The sequence below is a fragment of the Falco biarmicus genome, chromosome 16 (assembly GCF_023638135.1).
Source record: "Falco biarmicus isolate bFalBia1 chromosome 16, bFalBia1.pri, whole genome shotgun sequence".
NCBI lineage: Eukaryota > Metazoa > Chordata > Aves > Falconiformes > Falconidae > Falco > Falco biarmicus.
In genome coordinates, this window is record NC_079303.1 from 6134169 (window position 1) to 6151207 (window position 17039).

A 17039-nucleotide genomic window follows, 5' to 3' on the forward strand; every position below is an offset into this window, starting at 1 on the left:
TCACCTTTGAGTACGAGATTGTGTTCCTCTTATTTGTATAGATACAACGGAGATAAAATCCTCCATTTCTGTGGTCTGGTTATTTGAAGAAAGATCTAGGAGAGAAGTACTGAAGCCACAGCAAGTTTTAAGGATTAACTGTAATATAGATAAAGGTATTAAAAGACCCCACATGAGGGTTTTAATTTGAACCATGAAACTCAGCTTGAAGAGCTTGAATTGGCTAAAACAAAGAACAAAAGAAAAAGAAATACTTTCTTGGTTTATAAAGCCCTGTGGAAATAACAGCTTTGGGGATATTTTTATTTGCCATCAGAGACCGATGTCTCTCCCCCCGTTTCCCCCAACCACCGGGCAGCTTCGGCCAGGCCAGCCAAGGTTAGCCCTCTCCGTGGGGTTGCTCCTTTGGCTCAGTGCAGCTGTTTTCCAGAGGTACAGAGACTCCATTTGCTAAAAATAGGCACATGAGAACTCCAGCCAGAAAATGGGAATAAATACACAAGTCAGTGTCTGCAGAGAAGGAAGGCAACGCCGCTGGGGCGCCCGCTCAGGAGCAGCTCTCGTAGTAGGCCACTTGCGTGTTGATGGCGTCCCGGATCCTGCCCACCCGCTCCTCCAGGCCCGACAGCCTGGCCGACTTGGACACCAAAGCCTTGTTGCTTTCCTGAATTTCTGTCTGTAAAGCTGAGGAGAGAGGGCAGGAAAGGGTTGTGCAGCTGGACGGGAGGGAGACACCAAGGCCATTGCCCTCCCCAGCAGGTTGGGCTGAGCCTCCACCTCCCTCCTGCACAGCTCTGGTGGGGCAAGAAAAACGCCGACCATCTTGCGTTCCCCCTTCTCCCCTGCCAAAAAAAAAAACCCGAAACGACTGCTCCGAACAAAGCCATTAGTTTTGAATGCTTAAAAACGGAAGCAAGCACGTGGAGGAAAAGGGGGGCACAATGGCACCGCATGCAGGGGGTCCCTTCCACGGCGGCACGCCCCCCCTTGCAAACTCTAAATTTACTGGCACAGCACCAGCAGATACAGCCCAAATCTGCACCGTCTCACTGCCAAAAGCATGTCGTCTTCCTCGTAATTCTTTTCCCCTCACCCCTCTGGGAGTCCAAAGCCTTTCCCCAGTGCATGAGATCATTACAGTGAGTTCACAAAGAGTCTTACTTTCCATCCTGAGCATTATGGCCGAAGTCTCCTCAAAAAGAGCCTGTGCCTCCAGGTCTATGCTTTGCACCCTGCTGCCCTGCTCTCCCAGTGCTGGGCTCTGCTCCATCCTTCTCTTCAGCTCAGCGTACATTTGTTTCACTTGTTCGAAAGCCTGTGGAAAAGCAAATAAGAAGTACAGGTAGTATCAAGCGAATAGACTGGGGGGGGGAAGGGGATTTTCCAGTGTTGAAACCATTTTAAATATTAAACAGACACTGTGCTAGAGCTCTGTCACTGTGCTATCGTACAAACGCTTCACAGTTTGTGATGTTCTCTCAAAGATGCTGACCGACAGCTGTATGGGCTGCTCTGCCTCAGGCAGGAGATACAGCAAAAATAAGTTTCCAGCAAAAGGCATCAGGATTGAGAAAGGTCCTGGAAAAATTCAGTAGTGGGATACCGTGCGTGACATTAATAAGTGACACAACAGCGGGTGAGCCACAGCTTGAACAGGAAAATCTCTGTCTTATCTAAAACCCACGCCAGGACGCAGCCGGCTCTGCTGTCTAACGGCAGCGGGGAGGCGGCAGGCAGCTGTGCCCACCCCGGCCGGTGGCCAGCCGGAGCCCCGTACCTGCTGCGCGCCCCTGGCCTGCTCGCCCGCCACCCCAGCTGTCTGCTGCGCGTCGGTGGCCCGCAGGCGGTTCTGGTCCGCGCCGCGCTGCAGCTGTGAGAGCCTCTCCGTCAGCACGTCCAGCTGGCTTGCCATGGACTTCACACTCTTGTCAGCTGGACCAAGAACAGCCTCAATCTACAAGCAGAGTGCTCCATGTTAAGGAAATCAAATCCAAACCCCAAACCCCGCTGCTGATGGTTTTTTTCCTCTGCGCTGCCCAACAGGTATGTCGCAGAAGTGGGGTTTCAGCAGGCAGCGCAGCAGCCCCAGCTCCTGCAGGCCCCAGCAGGGACCATGACTGGAGCTTGGAGAAGCACACAAGTGAGGCACAGCAGAAAGAAGAGATTTTTACAGCAAAAGCATCACCAGATCCCCTTTCCCGGCTGCATGGTGCAGGACTCTACCAAGCAGGGAAGTTTCAAAGGAGCAGTGAGCAGGGCACAGTATCGTTATCTGGAAGTCACTGAGCATCACTCACTTCATCAATGCGCTCCTGGATGAACCGAAGGGAAGAGCCAGAGCCCCTGATAGCGCCCTGGGCCTCCAGGAGCACTGTGTTTGCTCGCCGCAGGTTCCTGACCACCTCTTCCATGTTGCCCTCCACAGCATTCGCCTGGTTCCTGGGGAAACATGGGAAACAGCCAGGAGTGAGCGCGGGTAATTGCATGGACTGGAAGTCAAGGTTGCAGAGACAAAAGAAGGAAGCTTGAGAAGCATCAGGATGGTTATTGAGAAGGTTGCAACCTCTCTCACACAAAAGCCACAAACCCCCACACCTGGACACACTGCACTCCAGCAGGTTTCAAGAGAAGTGTCAGTTCCACCTCATACCCCCATGCAGAGGAGACAAACTGAGAAGGGGAGAGAAACACCTTCCTTCAAACTAGTTAGACGCATTTATTTTGAGGCAGTGCAAGAAAAAGTATTGAAGGGAAAGCAATAACCACTGAACCGGTTTCAGTGAATACTTTTCTGCTTGCAGTGGGGCTGTTCAGGAAAGCCAGGCTCCCTTGGCTCATCGTTTCCAGCAGGTTAAGCAGGTGTCAGACACTACCAAGGAGTTTACATACTTATCCCACTAACCTTCTCTCTGGGATATTGCTGCAAGTCAACATGTGACAAAGTAGATGCTCCAAATTTGCAAGGACACTCTGTAATTACTTTTTAAGGGACCATGGGATAATCCTCCCAACTTTCACCCAGAAAACAAATAGCCCATTTAATCTCCTCATGCTCTCTTGTGCAATTTAGGATGTAGGTCACCGATATCAAGTAATACTAGGGCAATCCTGTCATCTCTCATCACAGGGACTCAAGAGATAGAGAAAAGCCTCCATTACTTTTGGTAAAGACCTTGTTTTGTTCTCGTATCTATAACAGCAACTACTTATTCTTGGCAGCCAGGTTTTCTTGTTGGTACTGGGGCACCAGGGAGGTGTCTGTGGAGACTGCAGACTCATTCTTTTAGGCACTATACGGACATAAGATGATCCTGGCCTAAAACTTCAGATTATGCAAGATTTCAACCCAACTGAGAACCACCACGTTCACTCCAGCTGAGTAACCCTCAGCTGCCAAAAACCCTTGAACCCCAACCGACCTGGCTTGTTCAGCCTCCTGCTGAAGCTGCTTGGCCTTTGCGATGTCCTCGGCTGTCTGGGCAAGTATGCTCTCTGGGCACTGCAGCTTAGTCGCCAATTTTTGGATCTCAGTCATTTTTCTCAGGACAGCAGCAGCATCCGTGGGGAGACGTAAGGAGAGAACAGACTCACTGATTTCCTGGATAGTGGCAGGGTCCGTGTCCTTGTCTACAGAGCAAAGGGGCAGACAGTGTCAGAGAAGGGAGAGGGGAAAGGTGGGAGTACAAATGCAAAGGAGGATGAGGGCAGCCAGCCAGCCATGCGTGCTCTCCACACAGTCTCTTCATTTCAGACAGCTGCCAGGATCCACCTGAATCTAATCCCCTTGAATTCAATGTGCTTCTCATTCACATCGGCAAAACTTTCAGGAAGGGACCGCAATGACACCTTTAATTTGGCAATGAGAACACCATGGCTAAGCCCAGGGCACAGTCAGGTACACCTCACTGAGCAGATGAGGTTGTGTGTCAAGACAAGCCTTTTTTTATTTCACAAATAAAAGTTAATAAATCTGAGGAATCAGAAGCAGGCAGAGCCCAAGGGACATTAGCCCAGCGATTAGCTCAAATATCTTCACTCATCATTAACACCAGGCAGCACTGAGTGACCTGATTCTCTTATTCAGCTAATGCTCGTGAGGCTCATTATGTTATTACAATCTGTCTGCGAACAATAAGTCATCCCGTTGGTTTATAGGACAACAAGGAATTCTCGTCCGATTAATAGCCTGCTCCAGAGAAGGTTAGTCTGTTTATCTCCTGTCAGGGAGCGCTGCCGGTGAGCTTCTCTGTGTCGGGTCAATGCCGACCGCAAATCCTGGGGGAGCGCCTGCCATGGGGATGGGTTTGCCCCCGAGCCCTGGAGATGGCACAAGGCACCGTGGCAGAGAGCGGGACTCGAAGCGAGCTGTGGTCCGTGCTACAGACAAAAGCCCACCTCCTCCACGGCTTCCCACTTGCCTTAATTCAGCTCATTGTTTTAGAGGTAATATTTGAGAGCTGCTCCTGGGGGGATGTTGGAGACCCCTCCACAAAGTCCCAGGTACAGAAGGTCAAGGCCATGCGGTACCTCCTGCTCTGTGGACCTCATAGATGGCTCCCAAACACCTCTGTAAGGAAGCGGACAGGACTTGCCCTGGTGGCACTGCAGGGAAGTTGACACAGATAAAACAGTCGGGATTAATTTGCGTCAATCTGAACGCACAGTTCAGCCTGAGCAAATCAGCTGGCCAAACTGCAATTGCTGACAGTCAGACTTGTGTACTGCTGAAATTTCTTCTCTGTTTTTCAGAAAACACTGTCCAAGCCTGCCTTGCTGCCTCAGAGGATGTGCACTACCTTTGTGACATAAATACCCACCTGCAGATAAACTGGATACGTGAGAGCTTAACTGGGGGTGAGCCATTCAGCTGCCTCCCTTGTACTGTACTCTCATACATAACATTACTGTAAAAAGTAGGTTTTTTCCACACACAAATCAACCTGCATACACATGCTTTACAGATTCTAGAGTGCTACCTGACAAGAAGTTCCGAACTTGCTGGATGAACTGCTGGATGCGCCGCACATCTCCTTCTATCTGGGTCCTCGTTACGGTCATCTGCTCCACAAGCCGCCGAGTACTGCTCTGAATCTGGTTTGCAGACATCTCTGTCGTTTTAACCTGCAAACAGCAATATCCTGATGGAGCTATTTCTTCTTGATGTGGAAGCCCAACAGCCCTACCTCAACTCTGAGTGAACTGGGCAAGGCACTTTGAAATTACGCTATTCCTCATTCTTAATATGCCACCACTTTAAAGGTTTGTAAATGTCAAAGATTGAGGGTTGGCTTTGCAAAGGAAGCTGTCCAAGAGGGACGGTACTGTTTAGCTTTTTAAAACACCTTTGAAATGGATTTTGAATTATTTTGCAAACTCACTTTATCTTTGCAAGCACCTTAGAAAGAAGCTGCAACAGCACCAACACACGTGCTCTACTAGGTTGCATCAAATGGTAAGAGCAGATAGACCTGCGGAATCAGGGAGGCTGCTGCAGCCCCAGCCCTTCTGCCATGCTAATCCCAAACCAGGAGGAGGACAGGCTTCCTCGTGACATTTCCAGAGCCGCTCACGTGCCTTCAGCTCTGCGGCTCCTGTGCTGAGGGGAGGCAGGACCCACACACGCAGCAGCAAGTCTCCTACGCAAAAATGCCTGAATTTCCAAAGCCGCCCAACTGATCAAGTCTCCAACAGACTTTGCGACTGGGTATTTATGACAGCTCACTCCCTCCACAGCTGCGTCCCCAGGCTCTGCTGCTTGATACCACAGGGCCGAGTGCGGGGCTCGGCCGTGGGACAGGCAGGGCTGCCACACTCACCAGCTGCACCGTCTCCTGCAGCCGGGTGCTCAGGCTGCGAAACTCCCTGGCAGCTTCCCCAGCCGTGGCGAGGGCCGCACTGGCGAGCGGGAAGATGCCGCGGCAGGGGCGGGTGGCCCCGCAGGTAGTGCTGTTGTCCCGCAGGCAGAGCAGCCCCTGGCACCGGGCAGGTGTGCATGTCTCCACTCGGAAGCCACCGCAGATCTGGAGAGGGAGAGAGTGGTGGGGCAGCGAGGGCGCTGGGCTTACTGGTGAGACCTCGGTGCCCTTGGGGAGGCAAACCAGCACGTCACAGCGCTCAGAGTTTTGACAGACCCTCGCCAAGGGAGCTGGGGAACTTGTTGTGCTCGTGCCGCAGGAGCTCGGCATGGGGTGAGGGATGGAGCCATCCATCCCAGCAGGGCTGGTGGCAATGCCTGCAGCACAGCCCCAATGACTGGAGACCATAACTGTGTCAGAGAAGGGCAGGCAGAGCTACGGCAGTGCTGAATGCCCTCACCTGAGACAAGGTCGGCATCTCCTCACCACCCCAAGCCAGAGCATAAACAGGAGCAACGAGGGGCTAAACCCCAGTGGCTCATGAAGCATAACAGAGCATGTCTGCATGGAACAAACACCTCATTTACTCTCAGGGCAGAACCTCATCCCTCGTGGCAGGGGAACCCTCTCCAACCTGTGTAGTTTGCTTTGGGAGGGGGAATGGGATGAGAAGACCCTGCCCTTCTGCCTGGGCATCAATGGTTTTCATCGTAAGCATCTTCTGGAGCTACCACCCACCAGAGAGCACACTGCAGCAGGGGCACATGCAAACCCAGAGCCAGTGCAAGCACCAGCACTGGCTGGTCGCTTGGGAACATGTTGGTGCCCTGAAAAGCAGAGAGGGGAGGTTGGTGGTCTCCACAGCAACCGTACATTAGGAGACACCGAAATGGATCTCCATGGCAATAACAAAGCAGCAAAGGAGAAATAAAAGAAACCTCATCCAGAAATTAAGTGGGTCTTTGAGATACAAGAACTGACACATGAGAGAGTCCTTGGAGGAAAAAGTGTGTGCTGGGGAGGGGGCGGGGGGCAATGCTTTGGTATCTGTCATCTCCAGGCAGGGGAAAGGATGCTCAAACAGTTCTCCACTGATGCCCCAAAGCATCAGGCTGTTTGGATGCCATTTATGAGCCTCTCTGGACAGAGACTTTGTCCTGCCATGCCAGATTGTTTGAGGAAAGATGCATGACTGTAGGATGAGACGTCTGCCTCCTGAGCACTACGGGGCCCTCTCGAAAACTAGACACTTGCAGCAAGGAAGTCAGAAAACTGCTTTGTATCTTCACCTTATTTATGACAGGGGTCAGGTTGGGGGATGAGGCTATCTCGCCCTTCAGGGCCAGCAGCCTGGAGGTGGCCTCTGCCAGCCCCCCCTCCAGCCCCGCGGCACTCCTGCGGCTCTCCCGGGACTCGGCCAGCAGCCCAGAGGCACCAGCAACAAGGCTGCTGGCATTGGTGGATGTCTGATAAGCAGATCTGATTGTCTTGAAGGCTCCTGCAGGAATAAAACCGATAAACGACACAAATGCCTCCGTGACTCATAAATGCAGCACAGTCACCTAAATGAAGGCACTGACTACACACTGCGTGCACAGAGAGAGCGGGACACAGCCAGCATGATTAGTCACTAACGCATAATGAGAAAGCTCTTGTTATTGCCAAATGCCTTTCAGCCATTCCTCCGGTGAGCTGCAGAGCTCTCCTTGAAGGACTGAACTCTGGGTTGGGGTTAAAATTGAAACAAAACTAAAGCACGACAACGTGCACGTGCTGATCCCAGGCTTCGCTCCGTGCAGCCCAGAAGGGCTTTGGTGGGGCAGGACCCCCTCCCTGGCTCCGAGCAGGGCCCACCTTTCCCCTCCGGTACAGCCTGCAAGAAGAGCGGTCAGGACACGGACCGTGAGCCCTGCTCGGCCGGCGAGGTGCAGAGCGAACCTGCCCGGGCAGCAGCCGCTCGCCACGGCTCATACGTCCCGGGCCAGCTGAGCCGCTGCAGCGGGGAGGGGGGGGGCAGCAACAAGACACTGGGAGAGAATTAGCTGTAGCAGGGATATAATGGCAGCCTACCACCAGCATCATCACAGGGCTTAATTAGCTCTTCTCCTAAGCGCCTGACAGCCACCTGGCTCTCTTCCCCACCCCTCCATCCCTTCCATCTGCACACAGCCGTCATTATCTCAGCTTCCTCCCAGGTTCAGTGACACGGTCCCAGCGGGGCTCCCCCCTTCCCACCGCTTCTGCTGCACCCCAGCAGCGGCAGCGGAGTTTGTGCTGGCTGGGGGAGAGGAACACAGTGCCTGCGGAGCGGGCTGCCTAGCCCCAAAACCAGAGCAAAAAACCCACCAGAGTGAAACCCTGGGTCATGGGCCAGGGGCTGGGTAGGAAGCACCCCTCTCACTGGGGAGGGAAGATCTATTTGCTGTTCCTAAGCTGACAGCAGGTTAAAAACTCCATCTCATCCACCCAGCCACTGGGAAACCACCAGGCACAGTCACGTTGAGCTAAATTAATGGCTGCAAATTAAGAGATTTTACAGCTGCAGCACTGTACCTGACAGATCCGTGCTGTGGCTGGTTTCAAACTGGGTCTTCTTGCTCTGATACTGGGTGTTAGTGATGAGCAAGCTGCTGTTGAGGGCTTCGAGCTCCCTTGATAGAGAGGCAGTCTCATCCAGAAAATGAAGATCAGGATTTATGCCTTGGACCTGCTCTCTGGGAGAGAAAAAGCAGAAAATGTGAGTTCAAGTAGAGAGCAAAGCACCTGTAGACAGAGCAGGGCTCATCTGGGCTGGGACACTGCCAGCACCCGGTGAAAAGGCAATTCTGAGCCCAGAGAGCTGGCAGCCGAGGACACGCTGTGGCGTTGCAGGTTTGCAGAGGTGGCAGAGAGTGTGGCCGGGCTGCAGCTCCCCCACACCAGGCCAGCTCGCAGGGCTGTGCCCAGCCAGGGACCAGGCACACTGAGTAAGCCCTGAGGATGCTGACTATCCGGAGCCTGTCCGCCAGCCTCCTGCCTTTGCAACATTTTGCACAGGACAGGCATATACGGAAGCACTGTCCTCTTGCACCCCTGGTGACCTCATGAGCAGAGCAAGACTTTCAGGTACAGAAAGAAATCAGAACACATGCAAGGAGCTCAGTAAGACGAGCGCACAGACTGAAAAAAGCCAGCAACTCCTCCCGGCTAAGGGATGCACCCCATTAGCAGCATCTTTCCCTCACCTGATGGCAGCGAGCGCACTGCCCACCTGGGCAAAGCTCTGCTCTGTCACAGAGGAGTGGCCGAGGATGCTCTGCGCCTGCTGCACGTTGGCCTCTGCCTGTGAGAGGCGGGGGCCGAGGCGGGAGCCCCCACTCCCCAGGGGCATCCGTGAGGTGGAGTTGCTGAGGCCAGCCTGGCGCAGGTGCAGGCGCTGGATGTCCCCGTCATAGGCACGAAAGCAAGGGTGGCACAGCTCGCAGCCAGGGTAGGTGTTGCAGTGGCCCCGCTGGCACTGGTCGCAGCGGGGGCCAGTGACACCTGGGCGGCAAAGACATTGGCCCGTGGTCTTGTCACACCCCACATCCTCGGTGCCCTGGAAGTCGCAGTCACACTCTGGGTGATGGAAAGGTGGAGAGATATAGAGGTGAAGCCCACCAAAAGGCAAGAAAAAATGAATTTATATATAGAATGATAAAATGGTTTGGGTTCATCTAGATCTAGACCATCTCTTTCCCAACCTCTGACATGGCAGGGACACCTGCCACCAGCCCAGGTTGCTCCAACCTGGCCTTGAACCCTTCCAGGGATGGGGCACCCACAGCTGCTCTGGGCACCCTGTGCCAGCACCTCGTCACCCTCACAGCAAAGAATTTCTTTCTGATATCTAATCTAAATCTCCCCTCTTTCAGTTTATAGCCATTCCCCCTTGTCCTGTCACTACATGCTCTTGTAAAAAGCCCCTCCCCAGCTTTCTTGTCAGCCCCCGTATGTATAAAACCAGACCCTGTTAATTGGATGCCAACACAACCTAAAGCCCAGCTCCACCAGTCAGACCCTGCAGCACCTGGGAAGAAGGTGGCATGGCAGAGGAACGGGAAGAGCCCCCAAGCCCAGCAACTTGCCGAGCCCCTGACCCTGCAGAACCAGACCAGCATGGCCAAGGGGCTTGCCCAGGGCTGCTGGGAGGGTACTGGTGGATACTTGGAGATGGGGCTGAACTGGGAGATGGGGATGAACTGGGAGACTGTTCCAGACAGGGAAGCTCTCTTGCAAAATAACGTGGGAAATGTTGATGTCAGGACACGGGCCAGGTGCTCTTTCCCAGATAACCTCTAATTTCACAGCGCTAAGAAACACCACGTCAAAGCGAGACGGATGCTCCCTACCTGTGCACCCTCTTTGGATGACTCCGTAGTGCCTGTCTGGGCAAACCTGCATCTGCATGGCAGAGCACGTCCGTCCCGTGAAGCCTTCTCTGCACGGACACTGTCCTGTGAACTGGGGAAAGAGAAACACATCAGGGAGACCCAGCTCTGGGCACTTTCCAGGGAAAGCCCTCCCTCGACTGCTCCCAACACTAAAGCCAGACAACCTCTACTCAGCCTGCGCCCCAGGACATGCCCGTGCTGCTCCTGCCAGGCTGCAGGCTCTGCCACAGCGATGCCAACAGTCTCTGCACAGCCCAAGCACCGCAAAGCAGAGTTTTAAGCTTTGCTTCAAAGACAAAGGAATAGCCCATAGGCAGCCACTTTGCAATCCCAGGTCTCCTCCCTGCACTGAGCTCATTTGGGACATGTCTTTGGCTCTTAGAATTTGTCACGGTTTTGTTGGGGTTTTTTTTTTACATTTTACTTTAATTTTCCCAGTTGTCTCTTAAGCCTGAAGTGACACACACGCTTTTCTTTGACAAATGAGGATAATTAACTTGCCTTGCCTGAATGAAGATCTCTTATTAGGACTTACTTTCTAAATATCAGGCCTTTTAAAATGGCTTAATCGTGTCTCAATAATTACTACCTTCTTTCATTTTCCTGAATAGCCTGTCATAGTGTTTTCTAGGAAATGGAAAAAGGAAAATAAGAGCAGGACATACCAGGGAACAGACAGCCCTTTTTGTGGAGGCTCCCATGGATGGGATGGGAGGGGATGATGGAACCATCCAACAGGTGGTTTCAATGCTCTGAACGATCCCCAGTGGGGACACGGCTCCGTTGGCCATGGCACTCGGCTGCGCAGCTCAAACCCACCACAGCCACCAGCAGCCCTTTGCAGCAGCATTTGCAGAGGTGGGAAAGGAAGAAATAGAGCAAGCTTGCAGGTGCATGCATGAAAGAAGGCAGGGAAACGAAAAAGAAATATTGCTGAAAGATGCTGAATCTACCCTGAGGATGCTCAGGGTGGGCTGGGTGGTACCTGGTTGCACTGGGGGCTGTGGGAGCCGTGCGGGTGGCAGCCACAGGGCTGGCAGCCCTGGCCACTCCCTATCTCCCAGTGCTCAGCCGCGCACTGGTCGCAGTCGTTCCCCACCACGTTGGGCAGACAGAAGCACCTCCCCGTCTCATCGTCACAGGGCATGTCCTGCCGCGTTCCCAGCACGTTGCAGGTGCATCCTGAAACAGGGAGGGTTTTGTCATATTAAAAATGGGTGCAGAGCACCAGCCCAGCTTCCCACAAAGCCAGGTCTACAGAAGGACCTTGCAACCACCCAGAGGTGAGCTCTTCTGTCTCTCCCTTCATACCTGCGCGCTGCACAAAGGACCCACAGCCCTGCTCCAACACTGTGCTAACCCCTCAAGCGCTGCAGCAGGACTCAGCACCCCCAGAGGCCTCAGCTTCCCTCCAGCCCAACCTTTGCTTTTTTGCCAGAAAACCTCCCTTTGCTTTTTGCCAAACCGATACCTGAGGCAGCCTGAGCAAGGAGGTTTTATAAGCCTTTGCAAAACAGGCCTTTGACTTGGAAACCCCAAATCAAAGCTGGCCAGGAACCAGATCCCATTCAGATTTTTCAGATTCCTCATCTTGAGGATGCTGAGCACAGAGGCGGGGTGGGAGCAGGCTGGGAAGCAGGGGGTGTCTCAGAGTATACTCACTGCGGCACCCCATGGGGTTGGCGTTAGCCAGCTGGGTGAACCCCGGCTTGCAGAGGTGGCAGCGGTCCCCCTGCACATTCTCCTTGCACACGCAGCGCCCTGTCAGCGGGTCACAGATGGAGCCTGGCATGGTGCCATCCGGGTCACATTCACAGGCTGGAAACATGCAAGAAATAGGACGGCTGAGGGGAGGCCGGGGGCTCCAGGAAAGGTGCTATGGGGGGATAACTGGGCACTCACGCAAACAGGCTTCAGGATGGGTGAGATCTTGCTGCTGGTTGCGAAAATAGTTAGTTTTGCACTGCTCACAGTTGTTGCCTTCAGTGTTGTGCTGGCAGTCATCACAGACACCCCCGCTCACCCCTCCGCTGGCACGGTACAGCTCCGGGTCAAAGCGGCACGATGCCGAGTGACCGTTGCAGTTGCACCCTAAAAAAGCCCAACAAAACAGCCCAGGTAGTGCTGCAACCCTGCAAACCCCTCCGGCAAGTGGCAGCTGCAGCACTAGAGGGTGCCCAAGTCCCCTGTGTGACACGGTGACACCCGCTCGCTGCCCCAGAGAAAGTGGCATCGGTCGGACAGTGTGGCTGAGCGCTGGTGCAGTGCGTGAGCCAGCACCACCCGCCCGCAGCCCTGCGGAGCAAAGCCCCGCGTGCAAACGTGTCGGGGGTGCCTTTTGCAGGGACCCACATTAACATCCAGCCCCACACGCGTCCCAGTAAAAGGTCTCGGAGCTGGCTCCCGTTGCTCACATTTGGGAAGGGTTTAGGAAAGGTCTCGGGAAGAGGAGCGGGGAAAGGCACTCGCCGTACTCTGGCACTCGTGGGGATCGTCGTCCTCCGCGGGTGCCCACGGCCGGTCATTGTAGAGGGCAGCGCAGCGATCGCAGTTGGGACCGGCAGTGTTGTGCTGACACACACAGTGCCCGTGGACCTGCTGCAGAGATGATGCTTTAGCCCTCCTGGATGGGAGCTGCTCAGTTCAGAGCTTCATCCTCCCCCCACCTTCCCGGCATACGGCTGGCCCGCTCCTGCCCCCGCGCAGCCCTGGCTCCCCGCACAGAGATGAAGCTCCAGCACCCAGACAGGGCTGCGGCAGCACGAGGGACAGGCTGCTCCTCACTCGCAGTGACAGGGTGATTCCCACCACCTCTACCACCCACCCAAGGACAACCATGATCAGCGGGCAATCATAAGCTGAGGCCAGGAAGATCCCACAACAGCTAACAACCTGCACTGGCAAATCCTCCTGGGCAGGAAGGAGCCTGCTGAAACCTCCTGCACATCCTCTGCCCAGCCGAGAGACCCAGTGCCAGCGGGAGCAGTTGCCCCCAGAGCATGACCTCCCACAGCCACTGAGCTTTGGAACTCCTTATAAAGCCCCTGCACCTTCTTCCCAACACAAAAAAGGTGGGTTTTTTTGTGGGGGTAGCACAGGCTGCTGTCCCGTGGCCACCACCCCATTGCTGCAGGCAAAATGAGGCAGTTTCCCCCAGTTATACGCAGACTCCAGCGAGAGGAAAGACTCTCATATCCCACCACTGGTCATCCCAGTCAAGGTTTCCCGAGGAGCTGTCTCAGGGCATGTGATGGAGCTTGATACCACAGAGCTCATCTCTAGGCTTTTTGCTTTGCCCAGATGCTCACCGCAGCATGGAGGTCTCCCGAAGAGTCGCAGCGGTCAGCATGTCCATGGCAGAAGCAGCTCCCCAGCACCTGCATCTCCGTCACAGCGTAGAAGGTGCTGGGCGAGCGGTAGCCCTGGCGCGCTATGTGGGGGAGCTCGGTGAAGTTGATCCGCAGGTTTGTGAACTGCCCCAGCCCTGTTGGGGATGGAGGAGAGGGGTGAGGGCACAGCAGGCACCCAGGCACCGGCTGCAGAAGGGCACTGCGGTTCACGTGGAGGGCTTGGAGCAAGGGACAGAGGCAGCTGCACAAAGAGCAGCAGCTGGAGTCATCAGCAAAGACCAAACGCTGTTCCTTGCTACCTCAGAGGCACCAGGGCAGCAGTCTAACATGCAGCTCAAGGCCCTGTTTGCAGAGAATCTGCTCCCCCATGGGGTTACCCTGTCTCAGCGCTCTCCATCACGTGTAAGAAGAAGCACGAGGTGCATCACCCCCCTTCTCCCTTTCTCAGATATGAAAGAGGCCAGTCACTTACTGTCAATGGTCTGGCTGTAAGAGGTAGTGATGGTAGATGCCAGGTCTCGGACACTGAATTTCACCTTAGAAGGAAAAAAAAAAATGTTAAAAAGCAGGAAACACAAGGTGCTTTCTTCTTATGCTCTGGGAAGCACGTGCTCTGGACCTGCCTCTGCAGAACATCACATAACACAGCTAAAAGACTTCAGAGGTGCAGAGGATTTTGCAAGGAACCAATGTAACACCTCGCTTGTCACAAAGCAGTGAGGGCTTTCCTCCCAGAGGAGCAGGATTCCTCCCAAGGACTCCCCTTAGCCATGCTAGATGTCCACAGGCTCCATCCCTCACCAGGTGTAATAGGTGTAAAAGGCCTCCAGGCCACCACGTGTTTCTGCAGCATTGCACAGACCACCCACCCCAAACCCAGGGTCACAGCAGGGAGAACGGGCACACATGGCAGTCCCTCCCCACAAATCCTACCTTGCCGCCATGCAGAGGGTACCCCTGCAGCACCTGGCACCGAGCATCCTGCCAGCTCTCCGGGGAGCCCCGGGGGATGTGGGGGAAGGCAGCGGCGCAGTCAGAGGCCAGGTACTGGTACACCTCCCAGGTCTTGCCAAAGTCAGTGGAGCGCTCTATCAGCATGGCAGTGGGCAGCAGGTACTGCAGAATGGGGAAAGAGGCACATCTGTAACACCGCACATCCCAGCTGGCTCCCACCCTGGGGTCTAGGGATGCCTTCCTCCTCCTCCTCCCTCCAGGCACAGGTCTCAGGAGGGTGCTGGGGCAATCCCCTCCCCTGCAGTTTACCAACAACTTGTGGGTCCCCACCTCCCCTCGGTCAGCCCTGCTGCAGCCACAAAGTACACACCAGCACCAAGGAGATTCTTCAGCAGACATTCATGGGATGGGAACCCATCACCCTGCTGTGCTCCTCCCAAGCACCCGGGAGAATGGCCATGAAAAACAGGGAGAAAGGAGGGATGGGGACCCTGGCATGCTTCCTATTAGGAGCCCAAAGGGAGCTGCGCACTGTGAACCCCACATCTCGCGGAGAGCCAACGGGGCCCATCTGCCATCATCTGTGACCTCCTCACAAGCAGAGATGCTGCACACAAACCCTGAAGTGAAGCACGATGCTGCTGAGCTGGAATGTCTGGTCCAGGTCCAGCTGCAAAGAGACGCGCTCGATGCCTGCGGGTACAGAAAGGCAGCTTCAGAGGTGCAGACTGAGGGCTTCAAGGAAAATAAGTTGCTTCGCTGCCTGAGCCAAGTCAGTTATTTTCTCCTTTCCTTCCAATCTATTGATTCAACACCTCCTGCTCTTCCCTTCGTGCTGTTTACTGCCAGGGATGAGGAGCTGTAGTGTCCTGGGGACCTCAGCATGCCCAGTGGTACTCACCATTCTGGGACTGCCACCAGCGCGAGTGCCCGGCGGAGGACAGGACGTTCTCCACGCGGTGGCCGTTGTAGGCGTGCGGCAGCCGTGAGTCACACCTGCAGCATCGCATGCTCCACTGGAAGAGAAAGAGCAGGTGGAAGTGACTGTCCTGGCTCAGTCAGAGGGAAAGACCCCGCTGCGGACCCTGCAGGCGAGGGGCCCAAGCGTAGCACAGACTCAGCATCAGTAAAGCTGGTTTATTAGAGACGTGAAGAACCGCAATCAGCAAGACTAATGGTACACAGGACTCAAGTTGTCTCCTTCACACCCCATTAAAAAACATAATTCATGGTTTTATGGACTGAAAACTAAAACCAAAATGCTTTCGACTAAAACACATTTTTGGCAAACCACCACAAATGCCTTTTTTAAGCAAACTCCCTGTTTTCCACAATGACAATGCTTGTTAGAAAGCTCTTTCCAGCTTTTCAGGACCAGTTTGCCTTTTCCACACAGCCGAGGGGGCTGCTTGTTCGGGTGAACAGAAAGGCCTTTCTCTCGCATCCAGAAGCCTTGGGCGATGCTCAGTGCCCCTGGGGAGCAGAGCGGGAGCAAACAGCTCAGCGGGTGAGAAGTCAGCGGGTGGGAAGTCGAGTGGCTCAAAGTTCAGCCCATCACTTGAGCAAGTAATTCAAGGAGCAAGCAGAGATGTGGCACAGGGAACATGGGGACAGGAGAAAACAGGGTCCCTGAGGAGCAAACAAATACCCAAATTTTCACTAACCAAGCAACGCTCCATGCAGCCACTAGCATGGGGCCGCACGAGCAGGCTCAGAAATGGGTAGAAAGTGGCAGGGAAGTGATTGAGCAAGAGATGGGGAGCGGGGAAGGTCCAAACGCTGGCCGAGGGGAGAGGCAGGTGCAGGGTAGAGGGTAGGCAAGCAGGCTGGGCGAGGACCACCACACAACAGGGGGTAGGCACCCAGGTGAGGCCAAGGTGGGGAAGGGCAGGTCCCAGAGGGATGTTAGCATAGGAGGTGGTGACAGAGCCTGCAGCAGCATCCCATGGGGGACACAGGCAGGCCCTGTCCAGAGCGCTCAGTACCACCCATGCTCGGAGTGGAGCAAACGCAAGGGGGTGCAGAGGCTGCCGGGGCGGGGAAGGCTGGTACTCAAGGCACAAAACGAAGGGCTTGGCATCTCCAGCCTGATGAAATGGAAAGGAAGAGCAGATCCCACTCTTCACAAAGGCTCCCAGGGCTGCGCACTGAGGCGGACAGAGCTGGTCAAGCCATGGGATAACGCTCTCCCAAAAGCAAAAGTGATGTAAAACATTTCAACTAGAAATTGCAGTTGCCAGCGGCCTGGGCAGCAGCCACCCAAACGGGGCAGTGGGACACGTGCTTCACACCGACACGTCCCAAAGCCTGAGAACTTGGGGAAGATGGAGTGTGGTGTTTGCCAGCGATGGCCGGCGCTGGTCTCAGCGACACAGGACAGGACGGCCCAGAAGGGTCATCTTGGAAGGAAAGCGGGTTTGGGGGAGAGGAGGGGAGCACGTCTGGCACAAAGCCTAACCGCCGACACG

General features: G+C 54.7%; 1 protein-coding gene across 3 annotated transcripts in view; it reads right to left on the reverse strand.

The window, feature by feature from the left end:
- Positions 1–122: 122 nt before the first annotated feature.
- LAMB3 (laminin subunit beta 3) overlaps positions 123–17039 on the reverse strand; it is a 31348-nt gene continuing 14431 nt past the window's right edge. For 2 of the 3 annotated variants that reach the window (XM_056361813.1, XM_056361816.1), the window contains 20 exons: positions 15473–15587; positions 15191–15264; positions 14551–14733; positions 14090–14153; positions 13576–13751; positions 12742–12865; positions 12170–12358; positions 11930–12085; positions 11253–11449; positions 10226–10337; positions 9080–9452; positions 8409–8569; positions 7145–7353; positions 5817–6020; positions 4977–5121; positions 3420–3627; positions 2298–2439; positions 1778–1954; positions 1162–1315; positions 123–684 (listed from right to left, as the gene is read on the reverse strand). In XM_056361813.1, coding sequence (XP_056217788.1) covers positions 548–684; positions 1162–1315; positions 1778–1954; positions 2298–2439; positions 3420–3627; positions 4977–5121; positions 5817–6020; positions 7145–7353; positions 8409–8569; positions 9080–9452; positions 10226–10337; positions 11253–11449; positions 11930–12085; positions 12170–12358; positions 12742–12865; positions 13576–13751; positions 14090–14153; positions 14551–14733; positions 15191–15264; positions 15473–15587 — 3300 coding nt within the window. In that variant the 3' untranslated portion in view covers positions 123–547. The remainder of the gene's footprint in view (positions 685–1161; positions 1316–1777; positions 1955–2297; positions 2440–3419; positions 3628–4976; positions 5122–5816; positions 6021–7144; positions 7354–8408; positions 8570–9079; positions 9453–10225; positions 10338–11252; positions 11450–11929; positions 12086–12169; positions 12359–12741; positions 12866–13575; positions 13752–14089; positions 14154–14550; positions 14734–15190; positions 15265–15472; positions 15588–17039) is intronic. The other variant, XM_056361815.1, reaches the window with a different exon arrangement.